Source organism: Coenobita brevimanus, chromosome 53 (genome assembly GCF_032717465.1).
Source record: "Coenobita brevimanus isolate Jiangsu-jjx chromosome 53, ASM3271746v2, whole genome shotgun sequence".
Taxonomy (NCBI): domain Eukaryota; kingdom Metazoa; phylum Arthropoda; class Malacostraca; order Decapoda; family Coenobitidae; genus Coenobita; species Coenobita brevimanus.
Genome location: NC_137006.1, coordinates 174,990 through 193,158, shown reverse-complemented (window position 1 = coordinate 193,158; position 18,169 = coordinate 174,990). Strand labels below are relative to the sequence as shown.

The following is an 18,169-nucleotide window of genomic DNA, read 5'->3' as shown; positions in this document are numbered from 1 at the left end:
TACTGTATGTCTACCCTGTTCATGAGGATCTTAGTCTTACCTATCTCTGTCTATCTATCTATCTATCTATCTATCTTTCTATCTATCTGTATGTGAAAGACGGACTAAAAAATATATATAAAAACAAGAATTTCTAAAACAAATCTGTCCAAGGTTACAAATTCTCTCTCTCTCTCTCTCTCTCTCTCTCTCTCTCTCTCTCATACAAACGTCCCTCAGCTCCCTCCCTATCCCTCAAAAGGAGGATGGTGGACTGCAGTATAAGGGTAATGTCAGTCTGTAGTTCACTGGGTTCACATTCATATGAATCAGGGGCTGCATCTACTACTACCATTACTACTGCCTACTATCACTACTACTACTACTACTACTGTTGCTGCTACTACGACTACTACTACTGTTACTGCTACTACTACTACTACTACTACTGTTACTGCTACTACTACTACTACTACTACTACTTCTACTACTACTACTACGACTACTACTACTACTACTATTACTGCACTACTACTACTACTACTACTACTACTACTGCTACTACTACGACGACTACTCTTACTACTACTACTACTACAATAACCACCACCACCACCACCTATACTACTACTACTACTACTGCTACGACTAATATTACTACTACTACTACAATAACAACCACCACCACCAACACTACTACTACTACTACCACCACCACCACCACCACCACCACCACCAAATCCTCCAACACTTGCATAAATATCACTGAATAAAATCGTCTGGAGGAACTATAATTAAAATAGGAAAAAAAAAACGTCATTGATTTTTTTAACGTTGAACCCTTTGGAGCCCAGTGTCCAGAGTACTGCAGGGAACTGAGACTTGTTACATCTTAATAAAGTAGGGAACCACCAGGCAGGAACCTATGAGCTTCGCGACTATGAGCGGGTAGGCGGAGGGCGGTAGGCTTAGTACCCTACCAGTGCAATGCCTCGCCCAGCAACTCTGGCATCCAGTGGGTTAACCAGACGTCTTCTGTTTAGCGAGACAAATTTACGTTTGACAAGTGTTTTTCTTTCTCTTTACGTTTCGCGACGCACCTTCCTCACGAGAACACACACACACACACACACACACACACACACACACACACACACACACACACACACACACACACACACACACACACACACACACACACACACACACACACACACACACACACACACACTGTTAACTGACTTATAACACTCGGCCGCACAATGTGTCATAAGCCACGAAATATCACTTGCCTGGCCACTTTCTATCTTCCTGCCCTTTGACGCTGCGTGGGCTTTGGCTGGCTTGGGTTAAGGTGGCTTGGCCTGGGTTAGATTAGGCTGGGTTTCGCTTAGATGGGTTGGGTTAGGCGAGGCTAGGATGGGTTAGTTTGGGTTTGGTTAGGCTGGGTTTAGGTTAGGTGAAATTAGGTTAGGTTAGATTGAACTAGATAGGGATGAATAGGGTGTGTCTATCTATTGCCAGACGCCTCAATCCCGTAAGGGATGGCCAAAAACAAACCGCCTCCATGTCGACCAGTCCCCCGCCATCTCACTGCCCTGCTCTCAGCTCACACCCCTCTCTCATATACCTCTCCATCCCTCCATCTCATCCTTGGCCTCTCCCTCCCTCTCCCTCCCTCAACCTCACTCACATACACTCTCCTCGTCAGTCTCTCTCTCCATCCTCTCCACATAGTATACTAGATTAATTTAGACCATAGGAATACTTAGGTTAGACTCTACTAGACTGTGTTAGACAAATGTAGGTTAAATGAGGTTGTATAAGGCAAAGCTAGACCAGGTGGGGTTGTGACAGGTTTGAGTGAATTAGTATTTTTTTAGACTGGACCAGATATGTTAGGTTAGGTTAGGTCGGATTAGGTTATGTAAGGCTGCAGTGGGCTAGAATTTTTTAGGCAAGGGTAGTTTGAACTGGACTAGATTAGGTTAGGCTAAATTAAGTTGGATTAGGGTAAGTTAGCTTAGTTTAGAATGCAATAAACTGGACTAAATTGACATATACTAAGTTGCAATAAGGTAGGTTAGGTTAGGTTAGGTTAGATTAGATTAGGTTAGGTCAACATTCACACTGATAATTCTCCCTTCAGCATAGCAAAACATTCTAGCCTTAGATTACGTCAGAAGCTAGATTAGGAAGGCTAGTTACAAAAAATATGTGGAATTATTATTAGATAATAAATTGACCCCGCAACAACTCGGTCATTTGGCGCGAAAATGTGAGAACAGATTACAGTAGGTAAAAATATATCTAGTGGCGAAGTTAGGTAAATGAAGACAGTTTAGGAATGGGTTAGATTAGGTTAGAATAATTAATAAGGTTAGTCAAGGTACTCGCAGGTCTAGAGTGGGAGGGGGGGAGGGAAGAAAGGTCAACTCTCCCCCCTTCCTCCTTGAAAGCAAAAGTGGTTGTCCAACGTATGATTTGGCCACCTGCCCAGAATATGAAAAACTAAAATAATAAGAATAAGGATAAGAATAAGAATAATAGCCTGTATTTCGCATCCCTTTTTGACACTGTTTCTCTTCCTCGCCACAAGAGGGCTCGGCGAAATCCAATTCAAATTTTCCGGGAGCATATTCAAGCAATATTTAAATTGGATTTATTTGCTTATTTGATTTATGTATTTCCATTACTTATTTATTTATTTATTTTTGTCATTTACTTAATACTATACGGCCTCAATTTGTGTCCTTTTTCAGTTTCGTTCACGTCGTTCAGTGGCAGAAATTGACAACATTGTAGCTCTATATTCTTTTATTACACTTCTTCGTGACTAGTACCATATTAAATTTTTATTCTATTATCGTAACTTAACATTCAAGATGGAGAGATGGGGAATATTGGCCAGTCTAGAGAAAAAGCAGTATAGATAAAAAAAATTAGTTAACCTAGTATAGAGTATATAAAGGACAATTTTTTAGTATTTTTTTGGTCTTTATGGTCAGATTAATGAAAAAATTATGGAGTTAAATTTGGCCTACTATAGAAAATATTAAGGACAATTTTTGATTATTTTTGGGACATTATGGTAAAAATAATGAAATAAATGTGACATGGATTTTAGCGCACTCGTTTAGGACTGGTTTTTAGAAGGCTGTCTGATTCCACGTTATTTTATTTTCAGGCCAAAGAGAATGTGCTTCAATCTGTAAACATTCTCAGCTTCCCATACCCCCACACCCAGCTGAATAAAATCGTCTGGCGTCAGGTGGATAGAGCACCAGAGTAGTAACACTTATACTTACGCCCATAAAAGTTACTTACGTGTTTAGTGGCACAACAGGTTTCTCCCTCCACCTTCCCCCCACATCCTCCCTCCTGTTACAGTCTCAGTCCGCCCCCAGTCAAGGTTAGGCCTGGTTAGGGTACAGGTAGACGCTGATCACATTACCTGTATGGAGAGGAGCGCCTTCACTTGGTGGCACTGATAGGAGCGAGTGGCAGAGTTGTCGTTCTATATACCCTTTTTTTTCGTACAATGCGCTGGTTGGTTTTACGTTGATGACTGTCTTCCATTCTCTCATTCTCCCTTTCTTTCTTTCTCTTTTTTTTTACTCTTACGTAGCAATCTTTCCTAACCTAACCTAGCCTAACAGATTAACCTAACTAACAAACCTAACCTGATACTAACAAAGCAAACTTATTCCAGCCTAGCCTTTCCTGGGTTAAATAAAAAAAATGCAAAAAACAGTACACAGAATGGAAATCAGTCACTGGATTCAATATTTTAAAATCTTAGCTACCCTTCCCGCCTCTCAAACAGCAGGCCACGTCCCTTACCACTTGGCCATTCCCTAACACCTCTTCCTAAGCGATTTATTTTGCTTATTACACCTTGCCGTCCTCTTCTGTGTTACTTAAAACATTCTGATATCGCCATGCCTCGCGTACGTAATGTATAAAACATTTCCCAGCCTTACCCAAAAATAAATCGGTAAGGTAGAGGTGTTAGGGAGCTTCCACACTGTGCTGTTATGAAGTAGGGATGAATCTCCTTGGTTACTATTGTGCGTTTGTCCCCCTTTTAGCTTAAGTGATGGCCAAGTGTAGCCAGATTGGAGTGTAATTTGACTAGTAACCAAGGAGACTCAACTCTACCTCATACTTAGGGCTCATTGAATCCCTTGCACGTATGACTTAAAATCTGAATTGTGAGATAAATGAACCTTCCCTTGCACCTCTTCCTTAACGATTTATTTTTGGATATGCCTGGTTAATATCCTTTTATACGTTATTTATGCAGGGTATGGCGATATTGGAAGGATTTACATAACACAGAAGAGGACAGTGAGGTGTGATAAGCAAAATAAATCGCATAGGAAAAGGTGTTAAGGAGCTTCCAGACGAGATTGCGAGCTTTGGCTATCCACAGAGCTGCAGGGGGTTAGGGATCTTTGCCAAGTTGGATTAAACGCACTATAGACGCCACGGACCTAGAGTTATTTGTATTTCTTTCTTTGCATTCGTAGGGAGGTTCGTAAATAGCGCTCCATGTGCTGCGGGAACGGCTCGGTCTGCTGGTGTGGGCGTGGGTGAGTAGGTAGGACAAGGAGATGAATGAATGATGTACACCAGGATAGACTTCATTACGCAAATTGAGAGAGAGAGAGAGAGAGAGAGAGAGAGAGTACCATAAGCCTCAGTTGCCAATAGTCTCTTTATCTTAACTTGGTCCAGAGTTTTGTCTTTTTGCAGCTTATTTCACGTAGCTCAGTGGCAGAATAAGACAATACTGTAGCTGTACCTCTTTTCCTAGCACTTCTTCGTGACTAGCATCATATCCTAGCTCTAACCAGTTGCCAAAACACAGTAATTAGGATGGAGAGGTGGTAATTTTAGGCCAAGTTAGCGTAAAAAACGTATAGCCTCAACTTACCACGATAAATTTCGCAACATTTCTTCCTTAGCGATTTATGTTACTGTATATTATTGATGCAAACGGTGTCGATATTAAAACACTATAAATAACAAATATAAATAACATACACTATTAATAACATACTGTAAATAACATACTATAAATGACTTACTATAAATAACATACTATAAATAAAGGACTATAAATAACACACTATAAATAACATACTGAAAATAACTTACACAATAAATAACATACTGTAAATAACATACTATAAACAACATACTATAAATAACACCCTATAAATAACGCACTATAAATAACAAACTGTAAATAACATAATAACACTATAAATAACATACTATAAATAATATTATGAATAACACACTGTAAATAACATACTATAAATAACATACAAGGCAAAATGTTAAAGTGTAATATGCAAACTAAGTCGCTAGGGAAGAGGTGTTACGTAGCTTCCCATACCACTCAGAATAAGGCTCTTCATTAAGTCCAGTCACTATACTCTGCCTACTTTAACTTGGCCTAAAAGAACTTAACACTAGAATATGATGCTAGTCACGAAGAAGTGTTAAGGAACGGATGTAGAGGCATAGTATTGTTTTATTCAGTAACAAGAACTTAACACTAGAATATGGTGCTAGTCACGAAGAAGCGCTACGTAGCATCGTCTTACATCCCACTGAGCAGCGTGAAATAAGCAGCAAAAGGACGAAAATCTCAGGAAAGGCAGAGTGAACGAACGAGTTATGCAAGATGGCAGGCTGTCTTTTTCAGAGTAGGGTTATGTCGCAATCTCCTCTGTTTTTTTTTTTTTTATCTGCATCGCTTTCCTCCCTCTGATAAGCCTCGCCGTCCTTATCTCTGGCACCGGCTTAACCAGAGATATGCTGCGATATCCGCTGGGTTGTTATCTATGTCATTTTTCTTTCTTTGATAAGCTTCGTCATCCTTATCTCTGGCACCATTTTGAGAGCAGTTGTCGTTTGGCTATCAGAGCAGAGATTTGTTATTCTCTCTCTCTCTCTCTCTCTCTCTCTCTCTCTCTCTCTCCCCCCATTTTGCAAGTTTTATTTTCAGGGCCGTAACACCTTCTTCTATGTGATTTATTATCCTGGTACGCCTTGGTATCCTCATGCATGTTACTGAGGCAAGTTGGAACAATGTATAAAAGATAAGAATGGACAAGGGAATGCCAGGGAGTAATATGTTGAATAAATCACCAAGGAAGAGGTGTTAAGAAGGCATATCCTAACGAGAGTATGTCTAGCCGTCTGTGATTATGTGGAAAGGATGGAAGATGAGAGACTGACTAGAAGAGCGTATGTAAGTGAGGTGGAGGGGGAAAAGGGGAGACCAAGGATGAGATGATGGGATGGGTTGGAGATATAGATGAAGGAGGGGGTGTGTGTGAGTTGGAGGGAGGGCAACCAAATGACAGAGGACAGGGTGACATGAAGGCGATTTGTCTGTGGCCACCCCTAACGGGATTAAAGCGTCTGGCTATAGAAAGATATAGAGATAGATCGCCTCTTTATCACTTTCCATTTTGTAGTTCCATTTTCAGACCAGCGACGTATCACTTGCTTATTATTATTATTACTATTATTATTATTATTATTATTATTATTATTATTATTATTATTATTATTTTATTTTTTTTCTATCTCTGTCACACTCCTCTCCTTGATATGTTCCGACACTCTCACGACAGGCTTCATTTTGCAAAAAGACACAGTTTCCTTTCACGGGGGAGGCGGCAACCATCATCCACTCACTTGATGTAGTGCTGATTATTTCTTCCTTCACCTTTATCACTCTTTTTCTGTCTGACCTCCTCTCCTCCTATTTCTCCCATTTTTCTTGCCATATTTTATTACTCTGCTTTGCTTTTCAGGCAGCTTTACATTGAGTGACAAGTCCAATGATTTCCTGTAAGCCAGAAAATCATTTACAACGCTGGGTGGTAAACATATAACCAACCTATACGTGTTCCCTACATGTCAACAAGTGGATTGGTGGAGGGTTAGTGCCCCTTTCCTTAAAATCACTAACTCAAAGATAAACGGCCTCCCCAAACGTGATTATGGCGTCTGGATATAGATAGATAGGGAGATAGATAGATAGATAGATTAAAAACACCGCTTCTTGCACTGGCTTAAAACTACTTTCCTTTCTGTAATATGCCTCGTCACCCTCACGCATACAATCAATGTTAGCAGCAGACATTATTTATTTATTTATGTATTTACCAGAGAAATGTCAGTATCTTCTACAACCTCTCCTTTTTATCATCTCTCCCTGAAATATTGCCCGTCTCGTTCATCTCTACCATCGTTTTGAAGCAGGCGCTCATTCCTTTTCAGAAGGGCGAAGCGACATCTCTACTGGGTGGTTTGCATTATCACTTTCCTCTCTGACACAAGCGCCATCACTGATACTACTGCCGCTATTATTTTTGAAAGCAGATCGCTTCATTTTCGAGCCAAAGATGTATCGTTATCTCCGTCTAATCAGCTTTATCGCTTTCCTTTCCGTGATAAGCTTCGTCACTTTCGCCACTTTTAGTAAGATGACACACTTTGGCTTTCAGGGGAACACGACCCTTCCAATCGAACTCTAACTTTTTCACCCTCCTCTCCGTTCTATGTCAGGTGTCGGTCTCCATTTCCGTTATTTATTTATTTAATCAGTAGACGAAGTTAGATTTCCAAGTAAGATACATCATCCTTCCCATGGCATAGCTGTCCAGTTAAGCACTTTCCTCTTCTTGATACGCCATTTTGAAAGAAGATAGTTTCATATCCAGGCCACACAAACATCAGTGTCTCCGTTAGCTAATCAGCCTTATCACTTTCCTTGCCGTGATGAGCCTCGTCACTTTCACTACTGCAGTCACAATCCTGAAAGCAAGTACAGTTATATTTTTAGTTCCCCTCTCCCAACACACACAAACACACACACACACACACACACACACACACACACACACACACACACACACACACACACACTTTCTTTGGGTAGTAAGCTTGGCCAGTTTGTTTTCCTTGATTCGCCTCGTCATCCACACCACTGTCACCATTTTGAAAACAGTTATAATTTCGATTTTAGCCTAGAGAAACTTCGCCATCTTCTTTGACCTCTCCGCTTCGTCACTCTCCCTCTCTAATAAAACCCGGTGATTTTGTCAGCAAGCGGGTTTATATTTTTGACTTATTCAGACCGAGGGTGTGTTTATCGTTTTATCCTTGCTTCCGCCCGACGATGCCGACCTTCTCGTAGTAAAGGGGTTGACGAATGCTATAGTGAATCCTTTCAGTTTGAGAAGCCTCTTTCAACCTCAGTAAAAATCGTCTGGAAATGCAGAGAAAGAGAGAGAGAGAGAGAGAGAGAGAGAGAGAGTGGAACTGGGGACGTAAAATTAGAGAGAGAGAGAGAGAGAGAGAGAGAGAGAGAGAGAGAGAGAGAGAGAGAGATGGAATTGGGGGACGTAAAATCAGAGAAATCTTAGTGACTCCACCTGCTTAACTATTTTACGACTGCCTATTCTACGACTCTCCTCTCCTTGATCGTATAATCCACATCAAATCCATCCTTAAATGTCACAGGAAGTTTTCTTATATTTCTGAGTTCACCCCTTCCATCCCTTGTGTTATTCATTTTTTCTCACTACCTATAGACATTTGATTTACCTTGGGACATTCTGGGGGTGAAGGGGTTAAGGAATTTTCTCTGCAACCTTTCTAGTTTAAAGTCTTTCTAGCTGAATAAAATCGTCTGGAGATATGAAGAAAAAAAATTCATGGGATCTCTGTCTAACCCCTCCATTCCGAAGCCTTTCTTAAGCTGAATAAAATCGTCTGGGGATAAGAAGAATAAGATAAAATGTCACTGGCTTGAAAAACGTGAAATCAGGGAAATGCCAGTGCCTCCACCCAGCTGTTTTTTATGGCTCTCCTCTCATTTATAATTCATGCCTGATCAAACCCCACCTTCCATAAATTGTAGGCAGAATCATTTATATGTCCGACTTAATCCTTTCACGCCAAGCAATCTCTCTTAAGCTGAGCAAAATCGTCTTAAAGTAGCAGTATGAAAACGAAAAGACATCATGATACTGAAGGAGTTAGTGGAGGTCGTTTACATATTCCCAGGTTCAGTGCCGTCATATTATTGCTAAGAACAGACAATTCCTTCAGCATAGGGCAGACCTCGCAGTGAAAGGGTTAAGGCATATTTGGGATCCATCAACCCCTTCCCAGCGGCGGAAGAGAGGTTGGGGGGGGGAGGTACAGTAGAAGGGGGCTCTGAACCACTAGACCACCAGGCGCCCTTTGATCCAGTAGAAATTATTACCTAGGTCTGAGGTTAGGGTCAGCAGCAGATTGGGAGCCAGTGGTCACATTTACACGTTATGTGGACTCAAGGCATTGGACCTTTGCTGTAGCTGATGAAACCATTAAAGGAAGCTGAGCCAGATACCAAAATGTGCCTGGACTGGTGACCTGTGGTGTATTGCCCACCACATCTTAGGCTTGAGTGAATGAATTATACCGAAGACCGGCACTCTAGTTCATCATAATGTGTTTGTGCATTAATTACTTATATATATATATATATATATATATATATATATATATATATATATATATATATATATATATATATATATATATATATAAATAAAATGGTATGTGATGTTTCTCCTGTGTATCATTACAGATGTCAAGTTTCCTAATGAGTCTCTTGCAGTGCTACTTGATACTGGTAAATATCCAGGCAATGTGGGCCGTCGGTGATGATAATATTACAAATATAAAAATAATACTATAAAATGTGTGACGACGTAGAAATGGCAGTGTGCCAGGTCAAGACAGGAAAAACATGTAATACCGTTCCTTCACTTTTTATGGCATACTTTTGTGTATTACATGGTTGGTTAATAATGATACCATTACCATGACACTTTTCAGGTGCACTGATGCTACACTCTAATGCAGTGTTTGTCAACCTTTATACCCTCAGAAGATGGCAAGAATGAACCACTAACCCACGTCATTAAATCCAGGGGTTTGAGTGTGCCGTGTTTCCCATCCGTTCACTTACCCATTATCATCCCAGTACATCCACGGGTCATTGCATTTACCAATTAGGCTCATAATATTATACTTAAACCTTAACCCCTTCACTTCAGTGGCATCCTTTTTAACACCTTCATTTCAATGGCGTATTTTTGTTATTTATTATTTATTTACTAGTGATTGCCCGCGAAAATTTGCGGGACTAATAGCCTATCCATCACAAAATGTTTGCAGATACCATTATCTTTGTTTCCATACCGTTATTGAGCCAACAATAACCAATTCTGACCAAAAAAAAAAATATTTTTGCACATTTTCGCGTGTGGTTATTTCCGACAATTTCTCGCCGTAGCGTCGTGCGCGATCGCCAAAATTTTTGTGGTATTTTGCTGACATTTCCTTGACTTCACGCGACCTAATGCGAAAAGAATTAGGTCTATATCTGTTGCAGTTCTCGTGAAAGAAACGAACAACGCACAGAGACACACACGCATACACAGCTTGACTGGATTATTCAGATTTATTTCTTTATTTATTCTGTGCTAGAGATGAACGCCTTCATGTGGTGACACTGATATAGCTGATCTGCTCCGCTGCCAGGTTATACAAACGTTCATGTGTCCCAGAAGGCGGATAGTGAGCTGTAGGAGGAGGAGGAGAAGGAGGAAGAAGAGGAATAAGAGGAAGACGAGGAAAAGAAGGAGGAGGAGGAGGAGGAGGAGGAGGAGGAAGAGGAGGAGGAGGGCGGCAGCTTCAGCCTGCAGTCCACTGGGTTTTCATTTATAAGAAATTGGAGTTGCAGCTACTGTTAATACTCACTTTTGGGGGGACTTTTCCAACTGGAGGGGGGGTTAGATAAAGCCTTCATTAACCCCTTCAGTAAGAGAGAGAGAGAGAGAGAGAGAGAGAGAGAGAGAGAGAGAGAGAGAGAGAGAGAGAGAGAGAGAGAGAGAGAGAGAGAGAGAGAGAGAGAGAGAGAGAAGTGGGCTGGGGGTATGGGTTTATCCGTCCACTCTGTGTCACTGCTAACCGCACTCTGTAATGTGGGATGCAGGCTAAAGAGATCCAACGACAGCAGTTCTAGGTGTTACAAAAATATTCAACAGAAATTAGGAGTCTACCTTCCACTCCGTGAATATTGGCTTTACGAATACTATAGGTGTCACTGGAAGCTTCGTTGTACAGTAAGCAACAATAATCGTGTCGTGAAATTTGGTGAAAACATAAGCTACCGGGCTAAGCGTCTGGTACATTCCGGCGTCTGTCATACGGACGGTTCATAATGTTTCACGAGTTACATTTAATCTTCGGACAAAACCGCGACACGACTACTGTTGCTCACTGTACATTCTCCTTAGCGATTTATTTCCCTAGCGATTTGTTTCCTTAACGATATGTTTCCTTAGCGATTTATTTCCTTAGTGATTTATATCCTTGGCGATTTATTTCTTTAGCGATTTATTTCTTTAGCGATTTATTTTGCTTAGTTGACCGTAACATTCTCCTGTAGGCAATTTGCATCATTCCAGTATCGACTTTGCCTCCTTTACGCAGAAGAAAATTTATAGGTTTCATATGCAGAATAAATCGCTAAGGAAGAGATGTTTGGAAAACTTCATTGCTACTTAGAATATAGTTGTTGGGTGAGGGTAGCGGTGGTGCAGTTGTAGGCACACTGAGCTCACAACCGAGAATTCCCGAGTTTTATAAGTTAGGAGAGTTTTCAGCCTGAAGGAGTAGACAAAGCCTTCATTAATGCCTTTTAATACAAAGGTGTTTTTAAATTACAATAAATCGCGTGGGAGCAACATGAATCCACTACATGACAAAGGACACCTTTGACAGCCGCACAAACCCTTGAAGTATTCTGAGAGAAAAGAAATGCTTATTAACGGAGGAGGCGAAGGAGCGAATGCCTGCTAAAAACAATGACTCTGTCACCCGAAGGGGCAGTCCTCCAATGGGGGTACTCATGGGGGATCCCATGCATCCTAAAAAGTAACCGGGATGAATGTCTACCTTAATACAATATTTCGTGTTCCTAGTTTAAAATTTCGTGATCCGGAGGTCGCCCTCCTCCATCTAGGGTGACTCTGGGGGTCTCACCCTGCCAAAAGGTGGCCCCGGTAAAGATGTACCATTGTGCAAAACTTCATGTTCTTAGGTAAAAGACTATGACATTATCCCCCTTGGGGGACGCCTCCCCCCTCTCCGTCAGTAAGGGGTGGTCATCGGGGATTCCACCCTGTCTAAAACGCAGCCGTGGTAATCGCCTACCAAAATGCAAAATTCGTGTTCCTAGGTAAAAAACTATGGCCATACGTAATGGTTTTGCCAGGCTGACAAGGGAAAGTCCCCTCCACCATGAGGGGCAACTCTCAGAAGTTCTACCCTTCCCAGAACGTGGCCAGGGAGAACATCTATAAATATGCAGAATTTCATGTTTTTCGTTTAAAAACTTTAGCCGTGCATTTATTAATCTAACTGAGAACACTGGAGGCCCTCGGCCTATGAGGGTCCCATTATGCTTATAACCTGGCGCGAGTGAAGCTTTACTGTGCAATAATTAGTGTTTCTAGGGAGGGAAAAATCTGTCAATGCCTAACGTTTTGGGACTGAACACCCAGGGCCGTATGGCTATCCTCGAGAGTCTCACCCCTACTGGAACTGGCCCGAGGGGAAGTCTACCACGGAGCAAAAGAAAAAAAAAAAATCCTAACACTTCTCCCATAAGGCCTATATTCTATTCTCCATAAAAGTACAGTAACTCAGTGAGTAAGCGAGTGAGTGAGTGAAGGAAGGAGGGAGGGAGGGAGTGACGCAGTTAGGGACAAGCTCTATACTCGTACTTGACTGCCCCTGTGGGTACTGCAAAAAGACGTCGACGGATTCAAGTGGTTAAGGTCAGCCCTTTTATTTTTTGCCTGTCCTATCCCAGTCCGCCATATTTCCAGACTTAATCCCTCAATCTGTGGTCACTTCATTAAAACATCTCGTAGCCACCAGACGCAAGGCCACACCACGGACGTAACAGGTTCCTATAGTTGGTTACAAGGTCACGCAACACAGCCGCCTATTTTGTTTTACGTCCACCTGTCTGTTCCTCTGCCATGTTTGAGTTACCTGTGCGTTACCGAAGTTATTCATTTGTTTCCCGTCCAGCGAAATGTTGGATTAGTTTATATCAAATAGACCCGGGAGTTCCACAAAGAGCCAAGAGTGTGTGTTATTAGGAAACAGAGGAAAGAAAATGATGACGATGATGATGATAACGATGATTGTGATGATGATTACAGTGAATAATCTATATGCAGTTTATGAATAAGGGTAATGTGTAGGTAATGATATAAGTAAATGATAAGTAGATAGGGCACTCACCATCCACTCACTCGATGTAACGCTGCCAACAGTGACGCTACACTGAGTGACAAGCCAAATTAAAACGTTGGGTGGTGACTATAAAATCAAGCAGTTCAGCTGGACGTGGCCCTAAATCGGGGGTTCAAATCTAAATAGTGACTGGGTAAATATTTGTTCACATAATGCCACTCAGGGATTTGTAACTGGTCACATATGGACTTTACAGCCTCGGCCCTGACCCCTATGCTCCTGATGAAATAATGTAGGATTGGATGAAGGATGGATTATGTTTTTTTTTTTTTTTAATATGATAAGTGAATGCTAGTGAGAAATAGATGAATGCATATGTAGATAGGTGTGTGTGTGTGTGTGTGTGTGTGTGTGTGTGTGTGTGTGTGTGTGTGTGTGTGTGTGTGTGTGTGTGTGTGATGGTCTCCTATAGCTTAATTGATCTGGACTATCGTATTGTGGTTTACAGTCCTTCAGGGGCCAGACTGGGGTGGTTTAAAAGTGTTTGTCATCGTTTTAGCAACTGAGAATAAGTGAATAATGTAAATGAGTTACGAATGAGGGAATTATTATTACTATTATTATTATTATTATTATTATTATTATTTATTTACTTATTTATTTATTTGTTGCTGTTGTTGTTCTTCCTCTTCTTTTCTTCTTTCTCCTCCTCCTCCTCTTCCTAAATCGCCCCCCTCTCCCTCTTGCTGTTGTTGTTATTATTATTATTATTATTATTATTATTATTATTATTATTTATTATTATTATTATTATTATTATTATTATTATTATTATTATTATTATCATCATCATCATTATTATTATTATTATTATTATTATTATTATTATTATTATTATTATCATCATCATCATCATTACTATTATTATTATTATTATTATTATTATTATTATTATTATTGTTATTATTATTAATACTATTATTATTATTACTATTATTATTATTATTATTATTATTATTAATATTTTTCCAGACGAGGAATGGGAAGGCCAAGGAGGAGGGGGTGAGGTGAGGGGCGAGGAGGGGCTGGTGTTGATGCAGTCCCCCCCGTGGCGCGCAGACCCACCCCACGCCCACCCACGCCCACGCCCACAGCCGCCCACCAACATCCGAGGCAGGCCCAGGCACCCACGCCCACCCTCGCCCACACGCCCACCCAGGGACCCCTCACCCATCAGGCCCGTCAGGCGTCCCCAACCGAGGTATTCTGACTCGTATTTCTTTACTCATTTTTACTCATATTTTTACTCATTTTACGTACAAATTGTGGATATTTTTATTAATTCTTAAGCATATTCTTACTTAGTGTTAATCACTGTAATCATTTTTGCGTATTTTACTGATTTTTTACTGATATTTACTTATTCTTTACACATTTTCCTCTATTGGCTCATATATCTGCATATTTTACTAACTTACTAATATTCGTTACATAGTTTACTCATTTTACGCAAATCTTTTCATACCTTTACTCATTTTTACTCATGTAATTGTTTTTTTATAATTTTACTCATTTAACTCATATTTCTACATATTTTACTAATCTTTAACAATATTTTTTTACTAATTTTACTCATTTTACTCATATTTTTAAGTATTTTACTCATTTTACTCGTTTGTTATTTATTTTTGTGATTAACTCGTTTTACTATACACATTTCACTCATTTTTGTGCATCTTCACTCATCTTACTTCACTGACTCACTTCTGCTCGTCATTATTCATTTTTACTCATGTTTATTCATTTTCATGTAACGTGACTCATTCTAGGTTACCTCTACTTATTTTCAATCATCATGCCTCATACTCCTTCACTCTAAGTCACCCTCACTCATCCTGACGCATCTTCACTCACCCTCACTCTTCCATACTCAAATTAGCTCATATTTACTCACCCTAATTCATGTTTACTCATTCTCATAAATCTTTACTCAGTCTGACTCATTCCTAATTCTTATTCAGCCTGACTCATTCGTTCACACCTTCTGCATAACCTTACTCGCTCACCCTAGGCACCACGACTCACACTTACTCATTCTTATTCACCCCGACTCATCCACACCCATTAACACACATGGTTTTTATTCATCCTTACTCACCCTAGGTACTCTTGACTCATCCTTACTCATCCCAGGTACTCTTGACTCATCCTTCCTCACCCTAGGTACTCTTGACTCATCCTTACTCACTCTAGGTACTCTTGACTCATCCTTACTCACCCTAGGTACTCTTGACTAATCCTTACTCACCCTAGGTACTCTTGACTCATCCTTACTCACCCTAGGTACTCTTGACTCATCCTTACTCACCCTAGGTACTCTTGACTCATCCTTACTCACCCTAGGTACTCTTGACTAATCCTTACTCACCCTAGGTACTCTTGACTCATCCTTACTCTAGGTACTCTTGACTCATGCTTACTCACCCTAGGTACTCTTGACTCATCCTTACTCACCCTAGGTACTCTTGACTCATCCTTACTCACCCTAGGTACTCTTGACTAATCCTTACTCACCCTAGGTACTCTTGACTCATCCTTACTCTAGGTACTCTTGACTCATGCTTACTCACCCTAGGTACTCTTGACTCATCCTTACTCACCCAAGGTACTCTTGACTCATCCTTACTCACCCTAGGTACTCTTGACTCATCCTTACTCACCCTAGGTACTCTTAACCCATCCTTACTCTAGGTACTCTTGACTCATCCTTACTCACCCTAGGTACTTTTGACTAATCCTTACTCACCCTAGGTACTCTTGACTCATCCTTACTCACCCTAGGTACTCTTGACTCATCTTCACTCTTGACTCACTCATTCTTACTCACCTATGATCTTATCCATACTTATCATGTCTCTTTCTTACTCACGCTGAATCGACTCATCCACACACATACTCATCCTCATACCTGCTCATTCACACTCATCCTCACTCATTTCTTTCACTCTGGCCGAACAACAACAAATGCTACTACCACCGCCACCACCACCACTACTACAACCACTGCTACAACCACTACTACTACTACTACTACTACTACTACTGCTATTACTTCTTCTTTTACTACTCTATTACTTTTTCTTCTACTGTTATTACTGCTAGTACTACTACTACTACTACTACTACTACTACTACTACAATGGACCTTCCTCTTGTCTATGCTTTTCTCTTACACATTGGTTAGATCTTGATAAATTACCTTTTTTTATTTTTTTTCCCAGCAGATAACCTTCTCATGGCCCAACAAGCTTCCTGTTATCTGAGCTTCCTATGTACCCCTACGAACTCTCTCTCGCTCGCTCTCTCTCTCTCTCTCTCTCTCTCTCTCTCCTGATGATTCTATTTATTTCGAGAGCTCTTCGTTTTGAAGAGAAAGTAAACACACACACACACACACACACACACACACACACACACACACACAAGGATGAGCGAAATGAAAGGTTGGTTCCATGCCTTTATCTTATTTCCAAGACTGTCATATATTCACCTGTTTATTGGAAACCTTGTTTATTATTATTATTATTATTATTATTATTATTATTATTATGCCTCAGCTGTGCATAACGTAAGATGTACTGTAGTAGGTGTAGCAAGGTGTGATAGTGTGTTTGACACGTGTAGTGTACATACTAATCAGCGTGTGTTTTTGCAGGTGTGAGTCACCGGGGTCACCTCGTGAGAGGTTCCAGGATGCTCGAAACAAATTCCGGTCCCTGGAGCGTGACTGGCAACCACCAGGCCCACGCAGCCCTGAAGCTGGGCTAGCCCGCACACCTTCCTGGGAGGCCAACCCTCGCCCCGTTGCTCCCAGGGAGCCCCGCAGCCCAGCAGACGAGGGTCTCTGGCCCAAGAGTGACCGTGACACTGGATATGGATCAAGAGATGGCTTGCTACGAGAACGCGGCCGCCGTGACTTTGACCGCGGCTATGGCACCTGCGACACCCGTGACTCTGACCCCTGGCGTCTGGAGGGTGGTGGTCGCACCCCAGACCCCTGGATCCGTGAGCCCCGCGCCCTTAGCCCAATGCGGCCTTCCCGTGACCACCGTGACCACCGCATGCCTAGAGTAAGGTCACCAGAGCGTCCAGACTACCAGCGTGCCAAGTCCATGCATGACCTCAGTCAGCGACGCAACCCTACTGATGAGGAGCGGCGTGGCAGCCACGACCCTCGCCGCAGATCCATGTATGATGCAGCAGAGGCTCCACGGCCGCTGCGGGAGTCACGCAGCGCCCGACGCTACCGCTCCCAGGCCAGCCTGCGGCGTCGCTCATCATCCTGCAGTTCCTCCTCTGGCCATTCTGCCTCCAGTTACACTCAGCTGCCAGACGCCCGCCGCTACCCAGGCCTGGATCGTGCCACAGCCCGCCCTGACCCTCTAGACAACACACGGCCAGGCCCTGGCCACAACAGCCCTGCAGTAAGCAACAGCAAACGTACATTTGACTATCCTGTCAACGGAGGAACAGCAGCTGTTCACATCAATCGTGCACAGTATGATGATTATCGTCGTTTCCGATACGACCACGCTGTCGCTGCTACCACACCACAGTTTGTTCGGTCCGGCCCCACACACCATTACTAACACCACACCACTACCACTCACACACCATTATTTCCATTTATTGACCCTCTCCCCCTCCCCTCATATCACCATGCTATACAGTACCCGGTATTCATTAACAGTTGCTAAGTACTACCCTCATTCCGTGCCACTCACTATATCCCAGAGTACGAGTTATTGTAAAGGGACTCCTATCCTGAAGAAAC

The 18,169-nt window shown here is 41.7% G+C and overlaps 1 protein-coding gene across 1 annotated transcript in view; it reads left to right on the top strand.

The window, feature by feature from the left end:
* The window catches only part of LOC145400696 (uncharacterized), a 134,156-nt gene extending 116,172 nt beyond the window's left edge, over positions 1 to 17,984 (top strand). Inside the window, exons 4-5 of the mRNA XM_080273131.1 lie at positions 14,368 to 14,596; positions 17,051 to 17,984. Coding sequence (XP_080129257.1) covers positions 14,368 to 14,596; positions 17,051 to 17,984 — 1,163 coding nt within the window. The remainder of the gene's footprint in view (positions 1 to 14,367; positions 14,597 to 17,050) is intronic.
* Positions 17,985 to 18,169: the final 185 nt, after the last annotated feature.